A 25,367-nucleotide genomic window follows, 5' to 3' on the forward strand; every position below is an offset into this window, starting at 1 on the left:
TGAAATTATTGCGCATCTCATGTTTACTTAGTTCTCGAACCGCGAAAGTTCATTCACCTCTGGTATCTGAAATGACGATTTTCCCAGGATTCTCAGTTTAAAAGTACGTTTTAGGGAAACATTCCGATCTGCACAACGACAAACGAGTACAAAAGTACTCAACACCAAAAAATACCCTTGACTTGCAAGTATTTGCAAAGCGGATTCCCCCAGGCACATTAATTTTGAAGTCCGTATTAGGGAAACACAGCTCGGTGGGAACAAAAATACCCCCAACTTGCATGTATATTTGCAAAGCAGATTTCCACAGGTACATCGATTTTGGAGTCTGTGTTAGGGAAACCTTAAATCGGGCTTTCAAAACTTGGCAGTTAGGGCGTTTAGACAACGTTTGACATTTTACAGTTATTCAATTGTTCATCTTATGAAAAATAACCTTTTATTAATTGTGATAGACGCGTAGAAATATTTCCTATCAATTGATGCAAAAATCTTTCCGATCTGTTAAGAAATGTTCGAGTTATAAGCATTCGAAATACAGGTAGGGTTAGCACACAAATCGGCAGAACAAATGTATGGGAAAAGGGAAGTTCTTCCAGTTCTCATGAATTTCAACCGTTTAGAGATTACCGAATTGTAATGTATAGAATATCAAACTAATCTTAGAGAATTTCCGATTCGATTGGTATGCAAATAAGGAGAATTCGATCACAGTGAAAATAGTTATTAACGTTAACTTTATTTCATTAAAACGTGACCTGTTTTCTGATTTGGCACCCTTCCTGAAAGACGTAGTTCTACGTCAAAAATATCGAAACTTGGAGATCTGTTTAATCTCGATACATAAAAAATCACGAAAACTGTTTTCACAAATTTTGCTAAAAATATGCATTTGAGGTGTTATTTCTTTTTAACTAGAATGTTCAACTAGTGTTTAACCTTTCGTTTGCTGGAGAGATCAATAATATGTCAATTGATTCATGAGTTACAAATGTTTGAAACAGGGTATACATACTCATTTTATCTCCAGATCAAGGGGATATTTTAGAAAAACACACAGGTCTCATCGAAGCAAAATTGGAATTTCTGCCAAGCATCTGCGTCAGATATTCAGAATTTTGTTATATATTAGGAATATCTAGATTATTTGGTCTTGAAGCTGTACACAGAATCGTGAACCTGTATTTCTTATCTCTACAGTTGGCGAGTAACCTTAGAAGGAAACCAATAAAACTATCAAAGAATACCAAAATCTCTGAAACATTCATAGATTCAACAAAGCGACGTTACTTTCGTAATTGAATTTGACCTCTGAAACTACAATTGGGAGCTTGGAAACTAGGATCGGGACATGAAATGCAAACCTGAAAACCATGAAGCTTGAAAACTGCGGCTTGTTTCTGTAATCTCAATCTGGAATCCTTATATTGCATCATGATTTGTCTCGATTTGTCTCGATGTCCAAATTTCGTGCTCACACTCCAGATTCCTGACATAATATCGATACCCGAATCCAGATTTATGATTTGAAATTTCAATTGCCAGCTTACAGGTCCGAATCTGGAATCTGATTATGAAATTCCAGATTTGGAATCTAATATGCAACCTGGAATTTGAATCTGGGATCTAAATCTGAAATCTGAATTTGGAATCTAAATATGGAATCTGAGTCTGAATATGAATTGTCTCGATTTATCTTGATTCCCAAATTTCGTGCTCAGACTCCAGATTCCTGGCATAGATTCGATACCCGAATCCAGATTTATGATTTGAAATTTCAATTCCAGATCACAGATCCGAATCTGGAATCTGATTATGAAATTCCAGTTTTGGTGTCCAATATGGAATCTGGAATCTGAATCTGGGATCTAAATTTGGAATCTGAATTTGGAATCTGTATCTGAAATCTAGAATCTGAATCTGGAATCTAAATATGGGATCTGAGTCTGAATCTGAATCACGAATCAGAAGCAGGATTTTGAATCTGAAATCTGGAATCTGGAATATGGAATCTAAATCTAGCATAAAAATATGATTCTGAATCTGGAATCTATATCTGGGGTCTGAATCTGGAATCTGAATCTAAAATCTGAATATGGGATCTGAGTCTGAATCTGAAACAGGAATCTGAAAATGGATTTTGATTCTGGAATCTAGAAAATAAATCTTAACCTAGATTCTGAATCTTGAATCTGAATCTGAATCTGGAATCTAAATATAGAATCTGAGTCTGAATATGATTTGTCTCGATTTGTCTCGATTTCCAAATTTCGTGCTCAGACTCCAGATTCCTGGCATATATAGATTCGATACCTGAATCCAGATTTATGATTTGAAATTTCAATTCCAGATCACAGATCCGAACCTGAAATCTGATTATGAAATTCCAGTTTTGGAATCTAATATGGAATCTGAAATCTGAATCAGGGATCTAAATCTGGTCTCTTAATTTGAAATCCAGAATCTGAATCTGGAATATAAATATAGGATTTTAGTGTGGAATCTGAAGCAGGATTTTGAGTCTGGAATTTGGAATCTAAATCTAAATCTAGCATCAGAATATGAATCTGAATCTGGAATCTGAATCTAAAATCTAAATATGGGATCTGAATCAGGAATCTGAAACTGGATTTTAATTCTGGAATATAGAAAATAAATCTAAATCTAGAATCTGAACCTTGAATCTGAATCTGAATCTGGAATCTAAATAGTGAATCTGAGTCTGAATATGATTTGTCTCGATTTGTCACGATTTCCAAATTTCGTGCTGAGACTCCAGATTCCTGGCATATATAGATTCGATACCTGAATCCACATTTATGATTTGAAATTTGAATTCCAGGTCACAGATCCGAATTTGGAATCCGATTATGAAATTGCAGTTTTGGAATCTAGTATGGAATCTGGAATCTGAATCAGAGATTTAAATCTGGAATCCAAATTTGAAATCTAGAATCTGAATCTGGAATATAAATATAGGATATTAGTGTGGAATCTGAAGCAGGATTTTGAGTCTGGAATTTTGAATCTAAATCTAAATCTAGCATTAGAATATGAATCTGAATCTGGAATCTAAATCTATAGTCTAAATCTGGGATCTGAATCTGAAATCTAAATATAGGATCTGAATCTGGAACTTAAATTCCAGATTTAGATTCCAGAATTAGTATATAGATTCCAGATTCCTGGCATGGATTTGAAACATGAATCCAGGTTTCTGATTTGAAATTTCAATTGCCAGATTACAGATCTACATTCCAGACTGGTGATTCCAAATCTGAATCTGAAATATGAAAACTGACATTTGAATTTGGAATCTAATATGAAATCTGGAATCTGAATCTGGAATCAAAATTTCGTGGAAGAGGGTCTACCAGAAAAAAGTTTGTTTCAAAGATTTCTGTATCTGGAGTTTGGGCTCTGGAAACTACTTATGGACTAGACTTCCAGAACAATGACAAGTTGACATCTATTTTCTATTTAGAATTTTTTCATTGATGATCTCAATTCGCGACCTATCTGAATATGAAATTTCAGACTTGGAATCTAATATGGAATCTGGAATCGGGAATCTGAATCTGAAATCTGGAATCTGAATATGGAACCTGAATTTTAAATCTGAATATGGAATCTGAAGCAGGATTATGAATTTAGAATTTTAAATCGGTAGTTTATAATAGTCTGAAATCTGAATCTGAATCTGAATCTGAATCAGGAATCTGGAACTGGATTTTGAATCTGAAATCTGGAATCTGGAATCTAAATCTAAATCTAGCATCAGAATATGAATCTAAATTTGGAATCTAAATCTGTAGTCTGAATCTGGAATCTGAATCTGAAACTGAAATTTTAGAAACAGTGCTTAGATTCCAGATTCCTGGCGTGGATTTGAAATATAAATCCAGATTTCTGATTTGAAATTTCAATTGTCAGATTACAGATCTATATTCCAGACTGGTGATTCCAAATCTGAATCTGGAATCTGAAATCTGACATCTGAATTTGGAATCTGAATCTAGAGTCTAAATTTCATGGAAGAGGGTCTACCAGAAAAAAGCTTGTTGGACACTAATTATGGACTAGACTTGAATGTCTAATCCGAAGCCCGAAACTGAATCATTCATGATTCTGAACTCGAAATCGGGACCTGATTTCAAAATCTAAAATCTGAGACCAAAATCTTATGTCTGAGACCTAAAAATTGTAAAACCCAACATATTAATTTGAAACATGAGCCGGCAAGCTGAAATCTAAATACATATATCTCCTGTTTTAATTCATCTAGAATTTGGAATCTGTGGGAATCGCAATCCTAATGCTGAGTTTGGAATCTGGAATCTGGGACCTATAGACCAACAGAACCGGAATCTTTACCTAGAAGAACATCGATTTACTCATGAATTAATCTATTTACAGAGCAATTCCATGCCAAATCGCCCGGCCGCTAACCCGACCCTCTCCATTTTTTTTCGGAATTTGGTACTTATAATGGAAACTTCCTAAAATTTAGGAAGTTTATTTAGGACAAATAACATTTCCAATACACTGTTGAAAAATCTTACTCAAAATGTAAATTTAATATCAAAAACATGAATATCTCAAAACACCACTCCTTCGATATTCTTTTGTATATTTTTATTGGATAACACTTTTAATTTAACGAAGTTTGACGTATAGTGGTGCCGTGTCGCTCTCACCAAAAGGGAGATATTTTTTTTTAATTTCTGAAATTTAAATACTTTGTGAAATCGTGACTATTTAAAAAAATTACATGAAAAATAGAATCTACAGGTTATTTAACATAAAATACTATTTATAACGTTTTATCCTAGAACCAACCGTTCTCCAGATATCATTAAAATTTGTTGTTTTTTGTTCAATTTGACGTGGAATCGCTCTATAGCAATAGATCTCAAAGTTGACATCTATCCAAAGAATCTATATCTAATATATGTAATCAGTGATTCAATTTCGAATACAATGTTTGAAGCATAATTGGCGCTAGTTTTTGATTCATTTATGATGGACTTAATCTAGTTTTCAATATTTTGTTGGTCTTGATTAAAGACAAAATTTACGGAATGCCTTCTCAATCTTCTTTCACTTCAGTTCTGATTATTTTGCAATCTGTTCTGTATTCAAGATGATCCTTTCATTTCAATTTTTTTTTTCAATTATGATCCCAATTCGCGACCCGTTAACAAAACACTACCATCACGGGGTAAGTCAGTACTTTCACGGCCGCGTGTGTGGTCATTATTTTGCTGATTCATCAATCAAACCTCCCAAGTTCACGACCAAAAAGCCGAACAAAGGGTATCGTCAAACCTCATTTGCCTAATAATGGCAGTAATTAAAAAGCGAGCGTTGAATCGCCGCTTTTTGCCGGTACATAGACACACACACAAACACATACACAACGTAAGAAAGCGTGAAAGTGGTTCCGGAGGCCAAATGCCGAGATGTGATTACCAAAAAGGCAAGCAGCACGCACCGGATTAACGTCCAAAATAGTACAACAACAAAGAGCCTGAGCTGCTGCGCAAGACTCGAAGCAATCGACCTTGATCAGACGGGCAGATTTCTGCACAACAGCGGTGTGTAGGCAAGATTCGTGATTAACACATTTCATGAACACGAAAGTTCGCCTCGTTTCATAAATGAATATAAACAATCGACGACGACGTTTGCATACCACGTGCCCTTCGCTAAATCGACATCGAAGGAATTCTCGCTCGCGAAAAACAAATAAATAAATAAAGTAACAAAATGAACAAGTGGTTCGTCGTGGTCGCTCAGTGACAGAGAGCGCGCCGAACTTCGGAGCAGCAGGTTATTGGTCAACTGAACGAAACAACTTTTCAGTGCGGTTTTGATTTTATTTTCAATGTCAAACTGTTCATCCCAATACTGACTAATTGATTGGCTCGCGAAACGACAATAGGCAACAACCGGTTCGAAAGGATGGCGAGAAAAAAGATGTTAAGATGTTGAGATTTATGACGTTTTCACTCTCGTTTGCGTAAGTGGCTTAGTATCTAGGATTTTAGACAATTAGATTCGTTCATCATCGATGGAGTATTGAAATTTACAAATTGACTTATTTCTAAATGTGTCGAAATCAAAAAATTAAATCTGAAATCCACAGTCAGAAATCTGAAAAAAGTGATTTAGGAAACCTGAAATCCTGAAGTAGTATTTAGTATTTAATTATGGAGCTGGAATCTCGGTCTCGAAATTTGAATATTCATTTTGAATCTGGAATCTCGAACTCTTAATCAAGACACTTTTTAAAATATGAAACTGGTACCGGGGATTTGGAATCCAAATCTAAAATTTAGATAGATAGGAGTAGAACATTTTATGTTATCTTTCAGCTAATTTAATGTAATAAATCGGGATGCCAGAACATGTGCTAAAAATTAACTTAGGGTGTAGTGTCAAGCAATTTATAATCCGGAATCTATATGATGAATCTAAAATTTGAAACGTTCTAAAATTTTAAACGTTCTGAAAGATTCTGCACTGCAATCTGAATTTCGAATACTGAATGTTGAACTGGAATCTGGGATTCGAATTTGAAACTTGTATTCCATAGCTGGAAGCTTCTGGAAGCTATAATTTAAACTCAGAATTTCAAGCTAGAAATTAGATCCCAAAATCTGAAAATCATTTAACTGCATTAGATATACCTTGGAAACTGAATTTCACGTATGTTAATCCAAAATGCAATATGACGAACCGGTCCCAAGAGAGATATTTAATTCACGGGCTAGCTCTTTCAAATTTAAATGGCGATTCCCGAGCACCATTTCTTGGTTGGTTGGTCTTCCTTGACGTGGAAAATAGTTCATATCTTTTTGGCCGTCTTATATGCCTTATACCATTCATATACTCGTGTTTTCGACATAGTTAAGTCACCAAGAAATTTGGTTCACAACACAAAATTTCACACAATATCTTTTACCATATAGAATTAATTATATCAAAAATCGGCTAACAGAAAAAGTTAACTTGTTCTTAATGACGCTGTAAACAAACTAAATGACCGATCGCTCTCAAAATTGGCATTAAAACCACAGTTGTACCATCCTAAAAATATTAAAAAAAAGGTTCAATCATTTATTCTCGACGATAACAGGGGAATCACGAACTAGAAGCGACCTTTCTGGCTGCGAATGTCATCCTAACATTCCTTCCCTTCCTCTGATGGTTTTAAGGAAGTGGCCGGCGTCGCTGTTGTCTCAAATACGGATCACCGAAACCTTCCCAATGAAAATGGTTTGCTACATCCAAACGTAATTCATTGTGCTCTTGGACAATTTTGCTGATTAAGGTCATCCACGAAGATCAACTACGAAGTATACAAGTAACTCACACTCAAGCTATTCCGAAACCAAAGTTTCATCGAACGAAAAGATTGTCGGGTGAGATTTCAGCGTAAATGATGGAATTGAAGTTTTCCAAAAAATACGCTTAAGGGTTGTGTCCGAGGCTCGACCGCTTAAATGACCCAGGATTACGTTACGATATTTGTTACATGTTTTTGAAACAGATATGCCGCAGTATATTCGACCACTCGCAGCAACGGACCTGTCGTGACCGACTTCACCTTGCTTATGGCAAGATTTTTTATATTCTCTTGCATGGGTACGGGAGCATCCGCATATTACTTCGTTTTTCGTTCTTAACGAATACTTAACGAATAAGTCCACAGATTCATTTTTCTTTTTTTTTTTTGTTTTGAAGAGGCCTTAAATTTGAAAGTTCATTCGCCTCTAGGATAACTAAAACTAACTCTCGGCCTTGAGGAAGGTCATTTGAAAAGCATCGAAGATCTCCGCCATCCGGTTGCTCGCCAGGTAACTGATTATTCCTGAATGTCCGCAAATTGTTTTTATCTTCACGATGCCTGATTTGCAAATGCGTGTAAGGGAAGCATCTTGCAGTTCGCGCAAATATTTGGGAAATTGGAAACCCTCTCATTTGAACGCTATTTTAGCAAATTATATATTAAAAAAAATAAAAGTTTCTAGAATTTTTGAAAAATGTCCAAGCCGATTGTTGTCAAAGTCTCGTAAATCCAACAAAAATGACTGAGCAATAAGCGCTCAAAATTGGACAATTTTCGTGACGCGATCGAAATATTTTTTTTTTCATTCTTATCCCCAATATGATCACGAGAGATGTGTTCCTACATCGAAATTTTGGAAACTGACTTCCTGATCGAAATATAATCATTTATGAAGTTGTTGGGCATTGGTTATATTTGGTTATGTTGTCAGCTTACTAAGGGCACCGGGCCTTGAACTGACCATATTTCTGCGTTATTATAGAATATCTACGTTCATGCAGCAATCATTAGGTATGGAGCTCCATTCACGGTCGGAATCCTGGCCTTTAACGCGGTTCCTTAAAGAGGAGGGAGGAGTGTCCATTCATCTTAGAAACGTGTTTTGCCCCCTGAAACCTCCACATGCCAAATTTGGCTCCATTTGCTTGATTAGTTTTCAGTCCTTTCTTAAAGAAGAGGGAGAAGTGTTTATTCACCATAAAAACGTTTCGTGCCCCTCAAAACCATCACATGCCAAATTTGGCTCCATTTGCTTGAATAGTTTTCGAGATATGCAGAAATTTGTGTTTCATTTGTATGGTAGAGAGGGGGGTCTCGAACTATCCTTCCCCGGCCCCAACACCCCCTACATACAAATTTTCACGTCGATCGGTTCAGTACTTTTCGAGTCCATAAGAATCAGAAAGATAGACAGAAATCCATTTTTATGTATGTATATATTAGGGTGGCAGCGAAAATGGTCATGTCGAATTTCAAAAACCGACCATGTACACCATGTTTGTTTATTGGCCCAAAAAAAATATCTGTGCAAAGTTTCAGCTCAATCGGAAATGATTTAGGGGTGCCTCAAAGCGCTCAAAGTTTTGATTTTTTGATCCTCGAAAATCTTCAAGGGGGTAGTAAAGGAAATTTGGAAATTCGATGTTTTTTTCGATGCCAGATGTCTTAGAAGTCCATAAAACGTCGAGATCTGATGTTATCTCGAAAAAAAAATTTTGGCCGAAAATCGACATTTTGGAAATTAGCCTGAGTGGCCAAAAAATCAAAACTTTGAGTGCTTGGAGGCACCCCTAAATCATATCCGATTGAGCTGAAATTTTGCACAGGTTTTTTTTTTTGGGCCAAACAAAATGTACATGGTCGTTTCTCTAAATTCGACAATTATTTTTTTCCATACTTTCAAACCTTCAAAAGGTCGATTGTCGTCCAAAAATTTTTTTTCGAGATGACACCAGATCTCGACGATTTATGCATTTCTAAGTCATTTGGTATCGAAAAAAAATCGATTTTTCAAATTTCCTTCACTCTCTCTTAGAAGATTTTCGAGGATTAAAAAATCAGATCTTTGAGTGCTTTGAGAAACCCCTAAATCATGTCCGATTGAGCTGAAACTTTGCACGGATCATTTTTTTTGGGTCAATCAACCAATTGTACATAGTCGGATTTCGAAATTCGATGATGAATTTTTTTCCATACATCCATTGCCACCCTAGTAAATATATTCAAATTTTTTTTGTCAAAAATTGACTTTTCAGACGTAAAAACGACCGGGTGTCCAAAAGTCATTTTTTGACAAAAAAAAATTCGAGACTACATTAAATCTCAACGTTTTATGCAATTTGACTACATTGGGCATCTTTTTTTTTTTTGAAAACCCTGATGTCACATCTCTCCCTTGGGCGATTTTTCAGTTTCCAAAAAACTCAAATTTTGCCTCACAAACAAATTTTGACATCCAACAACGTATAAATCTATCCCATTTAGCATGATATGTGCAAGTGTTCATTTTGCTACCACCAGGTGATTATTTCAAACGCACAATAAAAAATGTTAGATTTTACAACTTTGTTCCCCTTAATGCAAAATGTACTATTATTATTTCTTATAATGAAAGCTGTTTGATATTTTGAACAACAATTAGTTACACTGTAATATTCTTCGAAGAACAGAGATTCCCTTGGGTGTTTATTCTAACCGCTTTTTCTCTATACAAATGTTCACGTCGATCGATTCAGTAGTTTTTAAGTCTATAACCAACAAACAGATATACAGACGAACAATCGTTTTCATATGTATAGATTTTTTATGTGAAGTCTGCTGAATCACGTGCAGCCCAATGATGGAAAAAACGATTTTAAAATTATGTTTTTATTAACAAAAGGTCCCTAGTTCTTAATACGCACTCATGAGAAAATAATCTCAAAATTTAAAAGTTCAAACATATAATGAAACAAGAAAAAATAAGACTTTTTGACCGATTATGCACGGAATTGTTCTACATGTGAAATTAGAAATTTGTAGCCAACGCATATTTCACCCCAACAAATGAACTCACCATCTGATTAATTTCGATTCCCAAAAAACCTGCAACGCAATGTTTATTTTTAACTTTCCGTGACTAAACATCGTCAGTTTATCCCTGTCTCTTGGTACCCTCGGTTGGATCAATTTAATATATCGATCTCGAGAGGGGCGCCTTCTCAACTCGCCAAAGTATGATTTATCGAAACAGTTATCCCACCAGTTTCGGTGTAACAATAAATCAGCAAACACACATACCCAACGAAGTCGGCAACGAAAGCCGACAATAAACTTCTCGCCTTCTCGCGACCAAGATGAGGACGGCTTAAACCTGTATTTAACACCTCCGCGAGAAATTGCGGGAACTTACAAGTTGGCGCTCGCGAGTAGCGTGTAACCGAATCCGAAGGAGGGGTCAACAAAGCGGTCAATTCGGTGGCCGGGTCCCACGCACTCGCTCCGCGTTGTGGTTCTGAACGCGTTTTTATTAGTTTCCCGTTTGCGTTACATTGAAAGTTACCATCAATCTATGTCCCGCAGTCGTTGGTAAACAAATTAGCTGGAGTCAATATTACTTTTGTTACATCAGCCTCCAGCGCACATAAAGTTTACCATTCAATTACTACGATTTGTTTAACCCAACGTCAGCGAATGTGTACCAGCGTTGACGTAATGACTTGTTTGAGGTTGTTAGCCATAATGTCATGTGCTTAATTGAATGGGAAGCGCTCAGCAAACGAATCGTGGTACCGATCTTCATCAGCGATGTTTTAACGAGATTCTCTGCCTTAGTTTCCCTTCACCATTTGATGTACTCGTTCCTGTTGCGAAACTCGGTCTTTTCGGTCGAATATAAACAGGTTCATTCATCAATTAGCTCCCCGACCCTTTGCTCAAGAAACCAGCCTGGAATGACTTTCAATTAACGCGGCAAATGATCACCAATTGGAGCCGCAATAAACATTTCCTCATTTCCTTCCGTTTATTTCCCTCTAGAGAGTGTTATATCCAGCCCCAACAAAACGACGACGATCACGACACGACAAACCTGCCGAAACCGAAACAAAAATTCAACTAATTTTATCAAATCAGCTGGAACAGTGCAAATCGAATTAAACCAGCTTTTACCCAACCAAAGTAACACAAAAAAAAAAAAAAATTAAGAAATATTGGGTGGCAGCGCGAACGCAACGAAAAAAATAATCACCTTCACCAACCATTTAAGGGGAAGGGACTTACCCCCTTCCGCGAGCGCCCCAAGTGAGACTGCGCTATTGTTTTGAAAGTTTTCCTAGGGAAAATAATGACGAAACAGTCGGCGGCGAAGAAGTAGCAAAGAATGACTAATAGTGCTGTTGTTGGTGTGAAGAAATTAATCGTAACGAAAAGAAAGTGATATTAAAAGTGAAATTGTAAGGCACGAAAAAAATGCGGCCCTAACAATGCGGCCGACTATAATTAATTGAGCAATAAGTGCAGCAAGCGATTGTGGATACGACGATGTAGTTGGGAGAGCGAAAAAAAAACGATCGCTCGTCGAATACCGATAGTCTATCAGTTCTGCGATTCGTCGGAGAAGAAGACGAAAAAATATGCTTCAGCCGGAGCTGTTTGGTGGAAGCGGGGATCATCACCACCGCTATAGGAACCACCACCGGCACTACCATGGCCACAATCATCAGCACCATCACCCGAACACGGGTGGGTCGTCCTCGGGCGATCGGAGATCGTCCCGATCTTCCTCTTCGCGGACGCATCTCCATAGCAACGACGGTGAGAGGCTAAAGTACCAAAATGCGTTTAGTTCGCCCACCGGATCCGGAAGCTCGGACGGGTACTATCGGTACTATCCTCACCAGCACAGTAGCTACTACGATACGGGTGACAAGCTGGACAGTTTGAATGGTAGCGACTCGAAGAGGAACGATAGCAACAACAATAACAACAGTACGAGTAGTATCGTGAGTAATGCCAGCAGTGATAAGGGGAGCAGCAGCAATGGGAGCAAGAAGAAGACCACGGTGGTTTATGTGGGTGACGGTAGGAGTCGGGTGAGGAGGGTGGTGAGAACCCAAACCAGACACATAACGGTGGTCAGCTATTCGGGCAGGAAGAAGGAGACGGAGACGCTCACGAGCCATCATGCGACGGTTCTAAGGTTGGTATTCTATTATTTGCAGCATAATGCATAATTTCATTTTATGAATGTCGATCACATATTATTTAAACCGTTCGGCCTTCATCCCGAAGAACAAATATTAGTTTGATTCTATTGTATACAAATTATTTCATGTAGCGTAAGTTACACCGGCTGAACTTCGTGACCCACCGTGTCCCGATCTCTGTACATCAATAAAGCTCATATTTTCATATTGCCATTCCATGCCATACCTATATAGTACCTCAGATTATCGGGAAAATTGATAGTTTTGTTCCTTATCGCAAAATACTAGACCCGTATTTTTCATTTCCGTGAAAATTCGTGAACTGGCAAAACAAATGATCTTCTATTGAGAAATGAAATTTAACAAATGTTTTTCGTTGCTTTCAATTCGTTGTTTGACCTTTTTCATATACGCGTTATCGTGATAACCATTACCGGATTGTTTATGAAAATAAAGAAATATCGTTACGAAATTTTTCTCGGATAGAACTATTATGAAACATCATCTTTGATGGAACCTAAGTTGATTCCCAACAGAAAATATGAAAAATTATGTGAATCGAATTATTGCATACAGAACTTACGACTTTTAATAAAAGAAGCACCTCTTATGTGCACAGTAATTAGAAAAACCCATACAACTTAGAAAATGTCTTATCTAACTAATCTGACAATAGCAATTCCAGTACCTGAATAACTGTGAAGCTGCCTATGTTTGTTGGGTTCCAGATAACATTCAATGTTGTACTTGATGCCTGTATTGATACCGTTGAACGAAAGAGCGAAAGAACGGTTCAAAACCAACTGGTTTACTTGGGTGAAGATGGGCAATATCTGTACTCCATGGTCTGGTTTCCATATTTGTTCTTACACGTTTTTCGTGACAGACAAGGTGAGTCGATGCATATTAAGTATTATTCTACATTTGTCGATAGCAAGCACTTATCAGAATCAAAGGAAATCAGACGACTTAATGGCGACACTAAGTTTTGACGAGAGCCTGGTTTAAAGGGTTAAACATTGATAGATTTTGTTAAAAAGGTTGTCTAATCATATCGTGCTCAATGCACGTCTCTATCATGTAGGGCCATGATATAGTCAACTACACTTCCCCGAATCCATATGTCCATTCACCTTTTTCTTCCCTGTAATTAAGGTGCTTCTGGATCAGTTCACTACAGAATCCACACAAACTTGACAAAGGAGCACTTACGATCATCTTAACACAGGAAATTTTTTATGGCAAGGATAATATCGCCGAGACTAGCTGGCTTTTTATATTCATGGTTAATAATTCACTGTACGATTATTCCGGATTCTTTCTACCACTACAACTCTTTCAATCCGTTTGAAGTTCAATTGAGTTCATATAACAAACGGTTTTACTATGGCCAACAGTGACAACAGTGAAAAAACCCAATTCAAAAGCAATTCTCCTCAAAATCCTACGTCAAGACTCCGTCTGTGCCTCAAGGTACATATTTTTATATTTTTTCATTCACTCCGAGTACGGAGTCTATCCATGGGCATTAGGGTGCCAATGAAAAAATCGACCCTAAAATTTCAAAAAGTTACCCTATAAAAATGTTCACCGCCTCGAAAGAACACCCTTATGCTAAATTTCAGCTTAATCGGCCTTAAGGGAGAGTGGCGAAAAGCTGCCCAATTTTTTCGAGATGACAGTAGATCTCGACGTTTTATGCAATTTTAAGACATTTGGGATCGAATTTGTTTTTTGAAACCCCAATAAACTCAAACTTTGACAGCTTTGCGCCACTCTCCTTTAAGTCCGATCGAGCTGATATTTTGCATAGGGCATTTTTTCGAGGTGGTGAATATTTTTTATGGGGTAACTTTTTGAAATTCAAGATGACCATTTTCATTGTCACCCTAATGGGTATACACAGAAGGCCACCCTACAAAAAAACGGACCAAAGACACATTTCGTAACTAATCACGTCACTAATTCTTAAATATTTCACTTTTTTTTTAAACGCCCTGCGGCGGAAGGTATACATGACCAACCGCATCTTACAATAAAACGCAACAACGACATAATTTGTGACAAATAATTCGCCAATTATTTCTAATTATAAATCTAATTCTAATTATCAATTATTTTCCATATTTTTTAACCCGGCGGCAATGAGCAATCTAAGAATGCAACATCGACCTCAACAATAAAACGACCGATGAAACTTATCTAGTTATCTTATTATCTAGGAATACATAAAAATTCTACCGTTTGAGATTTGCTATTTACGATTCTTGATCTTTCGAATTATTACAACGATTTGAACGGACGTCCGATTAATTTTTTTATTTTTTATTTTAGCATGCCTTCTCAAGATATACTCAAAGCAAGCATAGTGCAGAGCTTGCATTGTCGCGCAAAAGCAAAGTAGAAAAGAAATATCGAATAAACTAGTGTCAGTAAATCTCATTTCTAAATTAATCAGCCTCGCTTCAGTTCAGCGAGCAGCCAACATCATCACATAGAGGGTTTCTCCGACGCAAGAGCCTCTTAACCTGCTTTAAAACCACTAGATTTGTTTTCATACCGTCAGGTGGAGAATGATTGTGCCTGATATAAAAAGAAATGTTGTTTTTGTGCGTTTTCAAAGACAGATTATGGTGGAGGTGGAACAAATATAACGAATTTAATGCCAACTCAGCTAGCTAGTTAACATTGGTAACTTACAAAATGTTCTGTCCTAAAAACTACTAAACCTACAAAACGATGATCAAAGAATCAAATGTAATAAATTTATTTAAATTTTCATAAAAAAAATAGTAACCAAGTTTCCAAAAATAATTTTAAAAATTAAAGTTCATTTTTCTCAAGAAAATATTTTTTTTTAATTCCGAGAAAAAAAATATATGAATAGCCCATACAACAACCAATAAGTCATCCATACATCGGAAGATGGGCACTTCTGCAGGAAAAGAATTATTCTAATAACATTTTGACGTAGGACTACGTCTTCCATTTCTATACTGGGATGTAAGTTCAAAGTTTCGAAAACGAAAGCGTTACGCCGGAGAACGAGATTTTGAGCGTTAATAGCTCCTAAACAACTGAACGAAATGGTATGATAAAAACTTCATTCGAAAGATAAAATGTCTACGCGTTATATGCTTGCCACTTTTTGATCCAAAAACATGTCTCAATAGCCCTAAAATTGCTTTCAAAACAGGCTATTGAAATCACACCAATATATGCAAGTGCCGCACTCAGTTATGATTGCGCAACGATTGAAGTACGATCGCTGGAATGGATGGACTTTTCCCTAACACAGATTTCAAAACCATGGAGCCAGGGGAAATTGGCATAGCAAATTAGATGCAAGCAGCGGGAACTTTTGTATCCGTTGGCGTTTTTGGAAAATTAGAATGTTTCCCTAACACAGATTTCAAAACCATGGAGCCTGGGGAAATCGCATTGCAAAATAGATGCAAATTACCGGCACTTTTGTACTCGCTTGCATTTTTGCAAACCGGAATGTGTTTGCCCAATACAGATTCCAAGACAAGGAAGTTGGGAAAATCGGCATTGTAGATACATTCAAGCCGGCAATACGTTTGGAAGGAAAGAAAGGAATTCGTAAATAGCATTTTCACACTCCGGAACTCGTTTTGCTATCACGGTCTACAAAAGCTGGTACGAATGCAACGCTTTGGCTCGATTATTCAAGAAGATTGGAAGATATCTCTTCATGTCGCCAGCTCACAGGCAAAATGTTGATAACTATTTGCTGCGATAACTACTAGCATAATGCATGAATTGACCTCAATTGGGATTTGTTTGCAATTGAATTCGCAAATAGTTTCATTCATTCACTAGTTTAATAAATAATTTAATCAATACACACAAAAGATAGCTCTGCGCAGTGACGATATCGTACCCAATGAGGAACATCCGAGGTGGGATTATTGCTAATTGAAGAAGTAAAATTGATTCCTAATCCAACGGTAGTCCAACGTCTACCTTGCGGTTATATCATAGATATTACCTATCCATAGTTTTTTTTCATGTTTCACTAACTTCTAAGACGAGTTGGCATGAAATACGTCGTATATAATCGCTCGTTTGTCGCAGTATGTGTCTAGAAGAAGAACATTCACGATGTATAGAGAAAAAGAGAAAGAGAGAGAGGGAAAAAAGTGTGGAAAGAGATAGAAGAAGAAAGAAAGAAAGAAAGAAAATGAAGAGAGAAAGAGATAGAAAAAAGAAAAAAATGAGTAAGAGACAAAAATAAAGAGAAATAGAAAGAACAGAGAGAGAGAGAGAGACAGAAGAGAGAGAGAGACAGAAGAGAGAGAGAGAAAGAGAGAGAGATAGAAGAGAGTAAGAGGAAAAAAAGAGAGAAAAGAGTGAGAGGAAGCAAAGAGAGAGGAAAATACAAGAAAGAGAGAGAGACAGAGAGAGAAGGAAAGTGAAAGAAATAAAATAAAGAGAGAAAGGATTATAAAAAAGCGAAAAACAGAGTGGGAGGAAGAAAAGAGAAAGGGTGAGATAGGAAAGAGAGAAAAATATGGAAAAAATAAGTGAAGAAGAGAGAGTGAAAAAGAGGGAAAAGGTAGAGAAAAAGAGAAAGAGAGAAAGAGAAGAAAGAGAGTAGTTGATAGAAATAGAGAAAGAGAGAGGAAAGATGGAGTAAGATAAAAGAGATAAAAGAGAGGAAGAAGAAAAGAGAAAGAAAAAATGTAAATAAAGGCAGAAAAAAAGGTAGAGAAACAGAGGAAAAAATAAAAAGAGGTATATAGAGAACAAGAGAAAGAAAAGAAAGAGAAAGACAAAAGTAGAGAGAGAAATATAGAAAAAAAGAAAGAAAGGAGAGAGACAGAGAGAGGAGGGAGAGAGAGAGAAAGAGAGAAAGGAGGGAGAGAGAGAGAAAGAGAGAAAGGAGTGTGAGAGAGAGAAAGAGAGAGAGAGAAAGAGAGAGAGAAGAGAGAGGAGAGAGGAGAGAGAGAGGAGAGAGAGAGAGGAGAGAGAGAGAGAGAGAGAGAGAGAGAGAGAGAGAGAGAGAGAGAGAGAGAGAGGAGGGAGAGAGGAGGGAGAGAGAGAGAGAGGGAGAGAGAGAGAGGGAGAGAGAGAGAGGAGAGAGGGGAGAGAGGAGGGAGAGAGAGAGAGAGGGAGAGAGAGAGAGGAGAGAGGGGAGAGAGAGAAGGGAGAGAGGGGGGAGAAGGAAATATTATAACACATTCAAACAATACTAGATAGTAACATAAACGAAAGCAAACACTGTATTTATACGATATTTCGAAGAAATGTAGAATGAAAAAGATAGCTTCTCATGCCTCCTATTCCTTCTACTATGATACCTTTACTTCGGTGCTCATGCACTTCGCACTGGTTACACAAAAATCCATGAACCGGTCCAACAAAGCTGAGATTACGCACCTTCGCATCATCAAAATAGATTAAATTGCAGCTTATTACGTCATTTCAATGCCGCGAAAACCTACATACAGCCAATTCCGCTCACTGCTTCCACTGTTCTGAAATCAAACAAATCACAGCCGTTGATCGTGTGTAATTGTGACTAGGCGCTTTCGCTAGTTTATGAAAAGTCAGCATCGAGTTCAACTGTTGCTCTGCTTCCATTCGGTTCGGTCGAGTTTAGGGAGGGATCGGGATTTTGATTTTTTTCGTTCGTTCATTTTGTTGACACGCTGCAGGTTTCTATTCATCTTTCTTCTTGGAAATCCGTATTGCGAACTCGCGTTTTGTACTTGGAATGCAGATCTAAATATATGGAAACTATAATTTGATTTATGAATTCAGCAATCGGATTCCATAGTCTGGGTCTAGGATCTTTAAAATTCATTCGCAGTGAAAATAGTTATAAACATAAATAAAGGGTGTGTCACATCAAATTGCATCACGGAAAAAACGCTGTAGAAATTTAATTTTTAGGAATTATATCTTCAGCTTTGGTTTTATAATCAGATAAGAGTGTATAGATTACGTTGGCCATGCTTCACTGTCAATTTTTCGTAAATTTGGAAAAATGTCGTCGAACGAAAAAGAGCGTCGTGAACTAATCTTGTACACTCATTTCGAGAATCCGGAGTTGTCACATCGGGACATCGGTAAGATGCTGGGAATCGTCCAATCCACGGTCAGCAGAGTACTAAAACGATACTTCGAGAACCTAACCATCGACCGCAAGGTGAAGAACGGCAAAAATGGATGCTCCGTCAGTGAAAAAGATCACAAGCGCGTAGTTAAGCAGTTTAGACGTGATCCGAGAAGTTCGGTCTGGGATGTCGCCAATAAGCTGAATTTGTCAAGTTCATTCGTCCAGCGGACCAAGCAGCGGGAGGGCCTGCGTACATACAAGGTTCAGAAGGCTCCTAACCGCGACGAAAGGCAAAACATGGTGGGGAAGACGCGAGCCCGGAAGCTGTACACCGAAATTCTGACGAAGCCGCATTGCCTGGTAATGGACGACGAAACCTACGTCAAAGCGGACTTTCGTCAGCTACCGGGACTGTTGTTCTTCTCCACAGAGGACAAATTCAGCGTTCCGGAGGAGAGTCGCAAGCATAAACTATCCAAGTTTGCCAAAAAGTACATGGTGTGGCAAGCGATCTGCTCTTGCGGAAAGCGGAGCGCCCCCTTCGTGATGACCGGCACGGTAAACGGGCAGGTTTACCTTAAGGAGTGCCTACAGAAGCGCTTACTAACACTATTGAAGCAGCACGAGGGCCCGACCATCTTCTGGCCGGATCTCGCTTCGTGCCACTATTCAAAGGACGTGTTGGAGTGGTACGAAGCCAACGGGGTCACCTTCGTGCCAAAGGAAATGAACCCGCCCAACGCGCCGGAGCTTCGCCCAATACAGAAATATTGGGCGATTATGAAGCAGGCCCTCCGGAAGAACCCAAAAGTTGTCAAATCGGAGGCGGACTTCAAAGAAAATGGATTTCTGTTCAAAAAACACTACAACCTGACGTTGTACAGAACCTTATGGACGGGGTAAAGAGGAAGGTGCGAGCATACGGGCTTGGGCTCGAAGTATGATTAAAAAGAAAATGCCAAAAGTTGTTTAATAGTTTTTATTTTACTGTCTAAAATTTTCAAAAGGATCGGTCTACTGGGCGAATTTCTACAGCGTTTTTTCCGTGATGCAATTTGATGTGACACACCCTTTATTATTTCGTAAAAACGTGAACTGTTTTCCGATTTTCTGGTTGATATACAACTAGGGTGTCTTTGGTCCCGACAACTAAGGAACTACTAAAGACCAATATTATCGAACGATTAACCAGAAAGTAAACTTCTGAAGTGAGGTGTAGAATTTTTCATAAAAATCTTTAAATTAATGAATGGAGCGCACAAGTTAAAGTTTCATTTAATACCCATATTGATGGAGTTTTGCGAAAATATGTAGTCTGCCATTTTGTAGCGGCTGCCATCTTGGATTTCCATTTTTCATATATATAACTGTGTTCTACTAGTCAAGTCCTTCCATTTGATACCCATTTGGATGGGGTTTTGAAGAAAAATATATATATACATCACCATTTTGAGGTAGCGACCATTTTGGATTTGCATATTTCATCAATAACTGTCTCCTACTAGTCAAGTCCTTTCATTTGATATCCATATTGATGGGGTTTCGAGAAAACATATGGTCCGTGTAAATATACATACAAACAGATCAAGCTAAATAAAACCGTGGTTCTTTTTTTAACCGTGGTTCTTTTTTGGACCGAAATTCTTTTATGAACCGAGGTTCTTTTTCCAATCGTGGTTTTTTATGAACCGCCAATCTGTTTAGAACCGTGGTTCATTTAAGAGCCGATATCATGGCTGCGACAGAAAAACTTGTATGCGTCAAATACCAGCGACGGACAGCTGTTCAGCAAAAAGTCTTATTTTTGGAATACTAGCTAATCTTACTTCTGTAAGCAAACTCTTATAGGTTCATTCAGTACTCATCTGTCAATTTTGACCTACGACTTAAAGAAGCACAAAATCACCCAACCACATTCTCCGGCAACGTGTCCTCTTTATTAATATCCTATCGAAACATTAAATCTTGAAATAACGGTGACAATGTGTGGCCATCGTAAGTCAAGTTGTTGATATTAACGTTTCACATCAGGCGCTTTGAATGTAATCATCTAACGAAGCCTTCGCAATCAAGCTCTCCACAGACCATGTTATTCCACTAAATGATGCATATCTGCACCAATCAACATTCGCGCTACTGTTGCCAGTCACAAAATTACAACGATTGGAAACCCTCAGCTCATTCTCCACGTGATACGCGAGGATGTGTATAACCTTGGATAAGAGACTCCTGCTTGAATCTCTGACTCAATGTTTCATGTACCCATATGAATGCACATCAACACGAGCGTGCAGTATGTATATGAACTTGACCTTTTCGCACATCTCAAATCTTGCGCATCTCTCTCTCTCTTCGTCTCCTCCCTCCCTCCACTGTTGAGCGTGGATTTGAGCTACCAATGTCGCGAAAACCAGTGAAAACTGTTAAATACCAACCGGCTGGAACGTGTTTTACCACTCAATTTCACATTCACCCACAAAATTGACTCACATTAGCAAGTCTTGGTTTTTGTTTTTTTTTTTTTTGCTGTAGCATTTGGGCGAGAGTTGAAGACTGTGTGGATGAGAGTTTTTTTTTTGTTTATCACCCCGTTGCTCCCATGAAAAATGCATGTCAGCTATCAATCAAACAAACTACGAAACATCACTGTTGGAATGATTTAACTTTTGCGTTTCAAACATTTTACGCTACGTTTAACCAGCAAGCAACAAGTTTAACGTGTTCGCCACCCTTATGTTGGCGGGTAATTGCCCGAGACGGCTGCCGTTTTGGACTGTGTGTGTGTGCCTCCTAAAGTAATTAATTTCAACTTCAATCACTTTCGTGAACTTTTGACGCGGGAGCTATATTGGCTGTGGTGCGCGAATTCCATCACTGATGCCGATGGCTCGCGAGGAAAATGTTTTGAGACCATGGGAAAAATTCTAGAATCCTGTACTACACACGGATCGTGGATCGTGCTCATACTAGCCTCCACATTTATTTCATTGATCCGCTTCGGCACCTCGCCACCGTTTCGTTTATCTGAACGAACAAGACACCGACCGTGCACATTAACACCCGTTCGGAATGACCTTTAGAGCCTGTTTTATTCGCAATCTTTAAGAAACAGCAGCAGAATGTTTTTGCTTCCCGTTGATCTGTGATCCCCAACACGGATCAAATGTTCTATTTTATATTCACTTGTTAAAAGTGGTCATTATTATTCTTCCATTTAAACTTACTTCTTAAATATTTGCTTACTTCTAATTTAGAACTTTGTTAATTTATGTTTTTCACGTTGCTCTCCACATTGTTTCAACACTATATGTTTTTAAATCTCAGATAGATTTTTACCTAAAAGCTAACATAATCTTTTATTCAACAACATAAAACTATCTTGCTACTAACAACTATACAAGGCGCAGTGGTGGCTGGCCAGTAGCATAGTTCAGTTTGGTTTGCAATGCGGATCGTGAGAATTGTGCTGTTGTGAGGGGTTCTATTTTTAGCGCTGGGACTGGAACTACCAAATCGCGGCGGCAGCGTGTTGTTTTATTCAATGGGATTTGCGAAAGACAACTTTTATGCAATTCACAGCCGATGTAAAAAAAAAAGTCGTACGGTGGGTTTGTTTTGCCCAGCAATCGTTGTAAGACTTTATTAGCTTTTCTTCTTTCGTCTCTCGTAGTAGTTGTTTGATTGAGAATGGTGGGAAATTCAGTGAGATTTCATAACACGATGGTGTGCGACTGATGCGAGTATTTGGGTGAATCTAAACATATGCGGTCACCGTAAAATAAATTATACTAAAAATTATACTATAAATACTATAAATTATAATTAATAAATTATACATCTGATATTTTCGTAACTTGAAACAACATTAACAACATTGTTTTTACTTTTAATCTCTTTCCAGGTGAGACTGTTGTACGAATTGAGTTTTACCAATATCAGGAAGCTCAGAACTTCATACGGAAACCGTTGCTCTGCTATTTTCCAAGTAATTGCTATGATGACAAATTATGGATCCGGTATGAAAAAATCTAAACATTTTCGATTATATTTTTTATATTCATTTCAATCTACCTTTGGAAATGCATGAAAACGACAACAATGTGTGCGTGTGAAGTGAAAATAAAAGAACTCTCCACCAGACGACTTGAAAAATCGACGCAAAACGACGTAAAACATCCGAAAACAAACCGTATATATTTTCATTTTCGTATTCTGAAACTGTCAGTCCCAGTCAGTCAGCGCTTTCCTACCAAAAAGCTCAAGCGCATATATATATATATATATATATATATATATATATATATATATATATATATATATATATATATATATATATATATATATATATATATATATATATATATATATATATATATATATATATATATATATATATATATATATATATACATATATATATATATATATACAGCCATCCCATGCCAAACCGATATAGTGGTTCTCAGATTTTCGTCAAAAGTGGTAGTTTTGTTCTTTATCGCAAATTATGAGACCCATATTTTTTTTTTTGTTAGGGTGACCATTTCCATTTTAGGGTGGTCCAAAAAACATTTTTTTCGCATTTTGTCAAAAATGACTTTTTCTAAAAATTCATATCTTTTGAACTAGAAGACCGATTCTGATGATTGACATATCAGATTAAAGCCAATCACCTTTTTTCTTTTTTCTGCAGAAAATTTGAACACTGCTTTCGTTATTATTGATTGTATTCGTTTTTTTATTGTTTTCATAGTCTTGGGACCAAAGGCGCTATAGTTTTTATATAGATTTTTTTCTGGAATGCTGAGGATTTTTCACACAACATATCTCGATACCAGGGAAGCGTTTTTTTTTTCGTTTTTGAGTTATGATTTTTCAAAGTTAGCCGATGGTCCAAAAAGTCTTTTTTTTCATTTTTTCCCTTTCTATCTGGCCGGAAAACGGATAGTGAACTACTATCCGGCTGGTCACCGGATGTTAAAAAAAAACAAGATAAATCAATTTTTTTTAAATTAAATTGCTATTCACTTATAATATTGATTGATTAACATTATGGCATTGATTATAATTTGAATATTATGACTTTTATTATAATTTTAATTTTTACGACTTTTATTTTATCATAATTATAATAATGCGAAATATTTTCTCATAACAGTCGATTTCGTTTGCAATGGGATTTTTTTTCGTGAACACCATGCTGACTATCATTTTCGTTTGCCACTTAGCTGAAATCGTCCCGAAAAGGTCTTCGCTTCGTTTTATTTGATTTGTGGTGAAGTAATTGTACCCTCCCTCATATTATCATCCCTGAACACAGCTCCAAATTTTGTTATCCTGAATAAAATAAATTGATTGACACTCTTGCTTATTGGAATTCGTAGTATTTACTTTTATTCGACTAGTATTGAAATTATTTCGATATCAAACAATCAATCAACCAATCAGCTAACATTTAATCGTTTTAATAGAAAATACTTATCAGAAAAAAAAATCTGCTTAATATTCCTTGCACAAAACTTGATACTTCATCAAGGAATATTCATTTTCTGGCTGCCGAATATCCGGCCGTCCTGCCTCGAATCTTGCCGGATATCCGGTATCCCGGTATCTGATATCCGGCCAAACTACTATCCGTTTCATCACTAATCTACATACTGCCATTATATGCCAAACCGATATAGTGGTTTTCAGATCTTTGTGAAAACTGGTAGTTTTGTTCTTTAAAAAAAAATTAGACCCGTATTTTTTTTCCATTTTAGGGAGGTCCGAAAAATCTATTTTATCGCCTTTTATCCAGAAAAGATTTTATATCGAAGTTTACCTGTAACATGTTTCTCCGTTTCATGGAATAAATGTTTTATATAGAAAATATGATAGAATAAAGACAGCCCTAAATCGGACAATTTTTTCCCCTCACAAAGGTGGGAGGAGTGTTGAACCACTTTGTAAATGTTTCTTGCCCCTCCACATGCCAAATTTGGTTCAGTTTGCTTGATTAGTTCTTGTATTATGCAGAAATGTATGCTTCATTTGTATGGCAGGGGGTGGAGAGTCTAACCACCATAGAAACATGTATTGCACCCTTAAATCTCCACATGGCAAATTTGGTTTCATTTGCTTTATTAATTCTCGAGCAATGCAAAAATTTGTGTTTCATTTGACACTCCCCTTAGAGAGCGGGGTGCAAAGTCTAACCATCATAGAAACATTTATTGCACCCTAAAACCTCAATATTCCTAATTTGGTTCCATTTGCTTGATTAATTCTCGCGTAATTTAGAAATTTGTGTTTTATTTGTATGGCAGCCCCCTCTTAGAGAGGGGGGAGGAGTATCTAACCACTGTAAAAACATTTATTGCACCCTAAAACTTCCACATGCCAAATTTGGTTTCATTTGCTTGATTAATTCTCAAGTGAAGCAGAAATTTGTGTCTCATTTGTATGGAAGCCCCCCCCCTCAGAGAGGGGGGGGGGGCTTCCATACAAATCATGTTGATCATGTTGATCAGTTCAGTAGTTTCCGAGTCCATAAGAATCAGACAGACAGACAGACAGACAGAAATCCATTTATATATATATATATATATATATATATATATATATATATATATATATATATATATATAGATTGTTCGTTTTCTAGAACGACACTCTAACACTGAACTTATTGAATATCCAAGTAGTTTTTCATTATCTCTTAGGTAAATGATATCTCCAATGCTCCCAAATATATCATTAC

The 25,367-nt window shown here is 37.1% G+C and overlaps 1 protein-coding gene and 1 non-coding gene across 3 annotated transcripts in view; both read left to right on the forward strand.

Annotated features, from left to right (window-relative positions):
- The window catches only part of LOC129767798 (IQ motif and SEC7 domain-containing protein 1), a 424,090-nt gene that overhangs the window by 213,970 nt on the left and 184,753 nt on the right, over positions 1 to 25,367 (forward strand). Inside the window, exon 2 of one of the 2 annotated variants that reach the window (XM_055768998.1) lies at positions 11,372 to 12,533. The exons of the other annotated variant lie outside the window; for it this stretch is intronic. Coding sequence (XP_055624973.1) covers positions 11,968 to 12,533 — 566 coding nt within the window. The 5' untranslated portion in view covers positions 11,372 to 11,967. The remainder of the gene's footprint in view (positions 1 to 11,371; positions 12,534 to 25,367) is intronic. 2 annotated transcript variants of the gene reach the window in all.
- LOC129772357 (U4 spliceosomal RNA) lies at positions 16,419 to 16,563 on the forward strand. Its single transcript, XR_008742605.1, has one exon. It is a non-coding gene; the product is annotated as a U4 spliceosomal RNA (small nuclear RNA).

Source organism: Toxorhynchites rutilus, chromosome 2, assembly GCF_029784135.1.
Source record: "Toxorhynchites rutilus septentrionalis strain SRP chromosome 2, ASM2978413v1, whole genome shotgun sequence".
Taxonomy (NCBI): domain Eukaryota; kingdom Metazoa; phylum Arthropoda; class Insecta; order Diptera; family Culicidae; genus Toxorhynchites; species Toxorhynchites rutilus.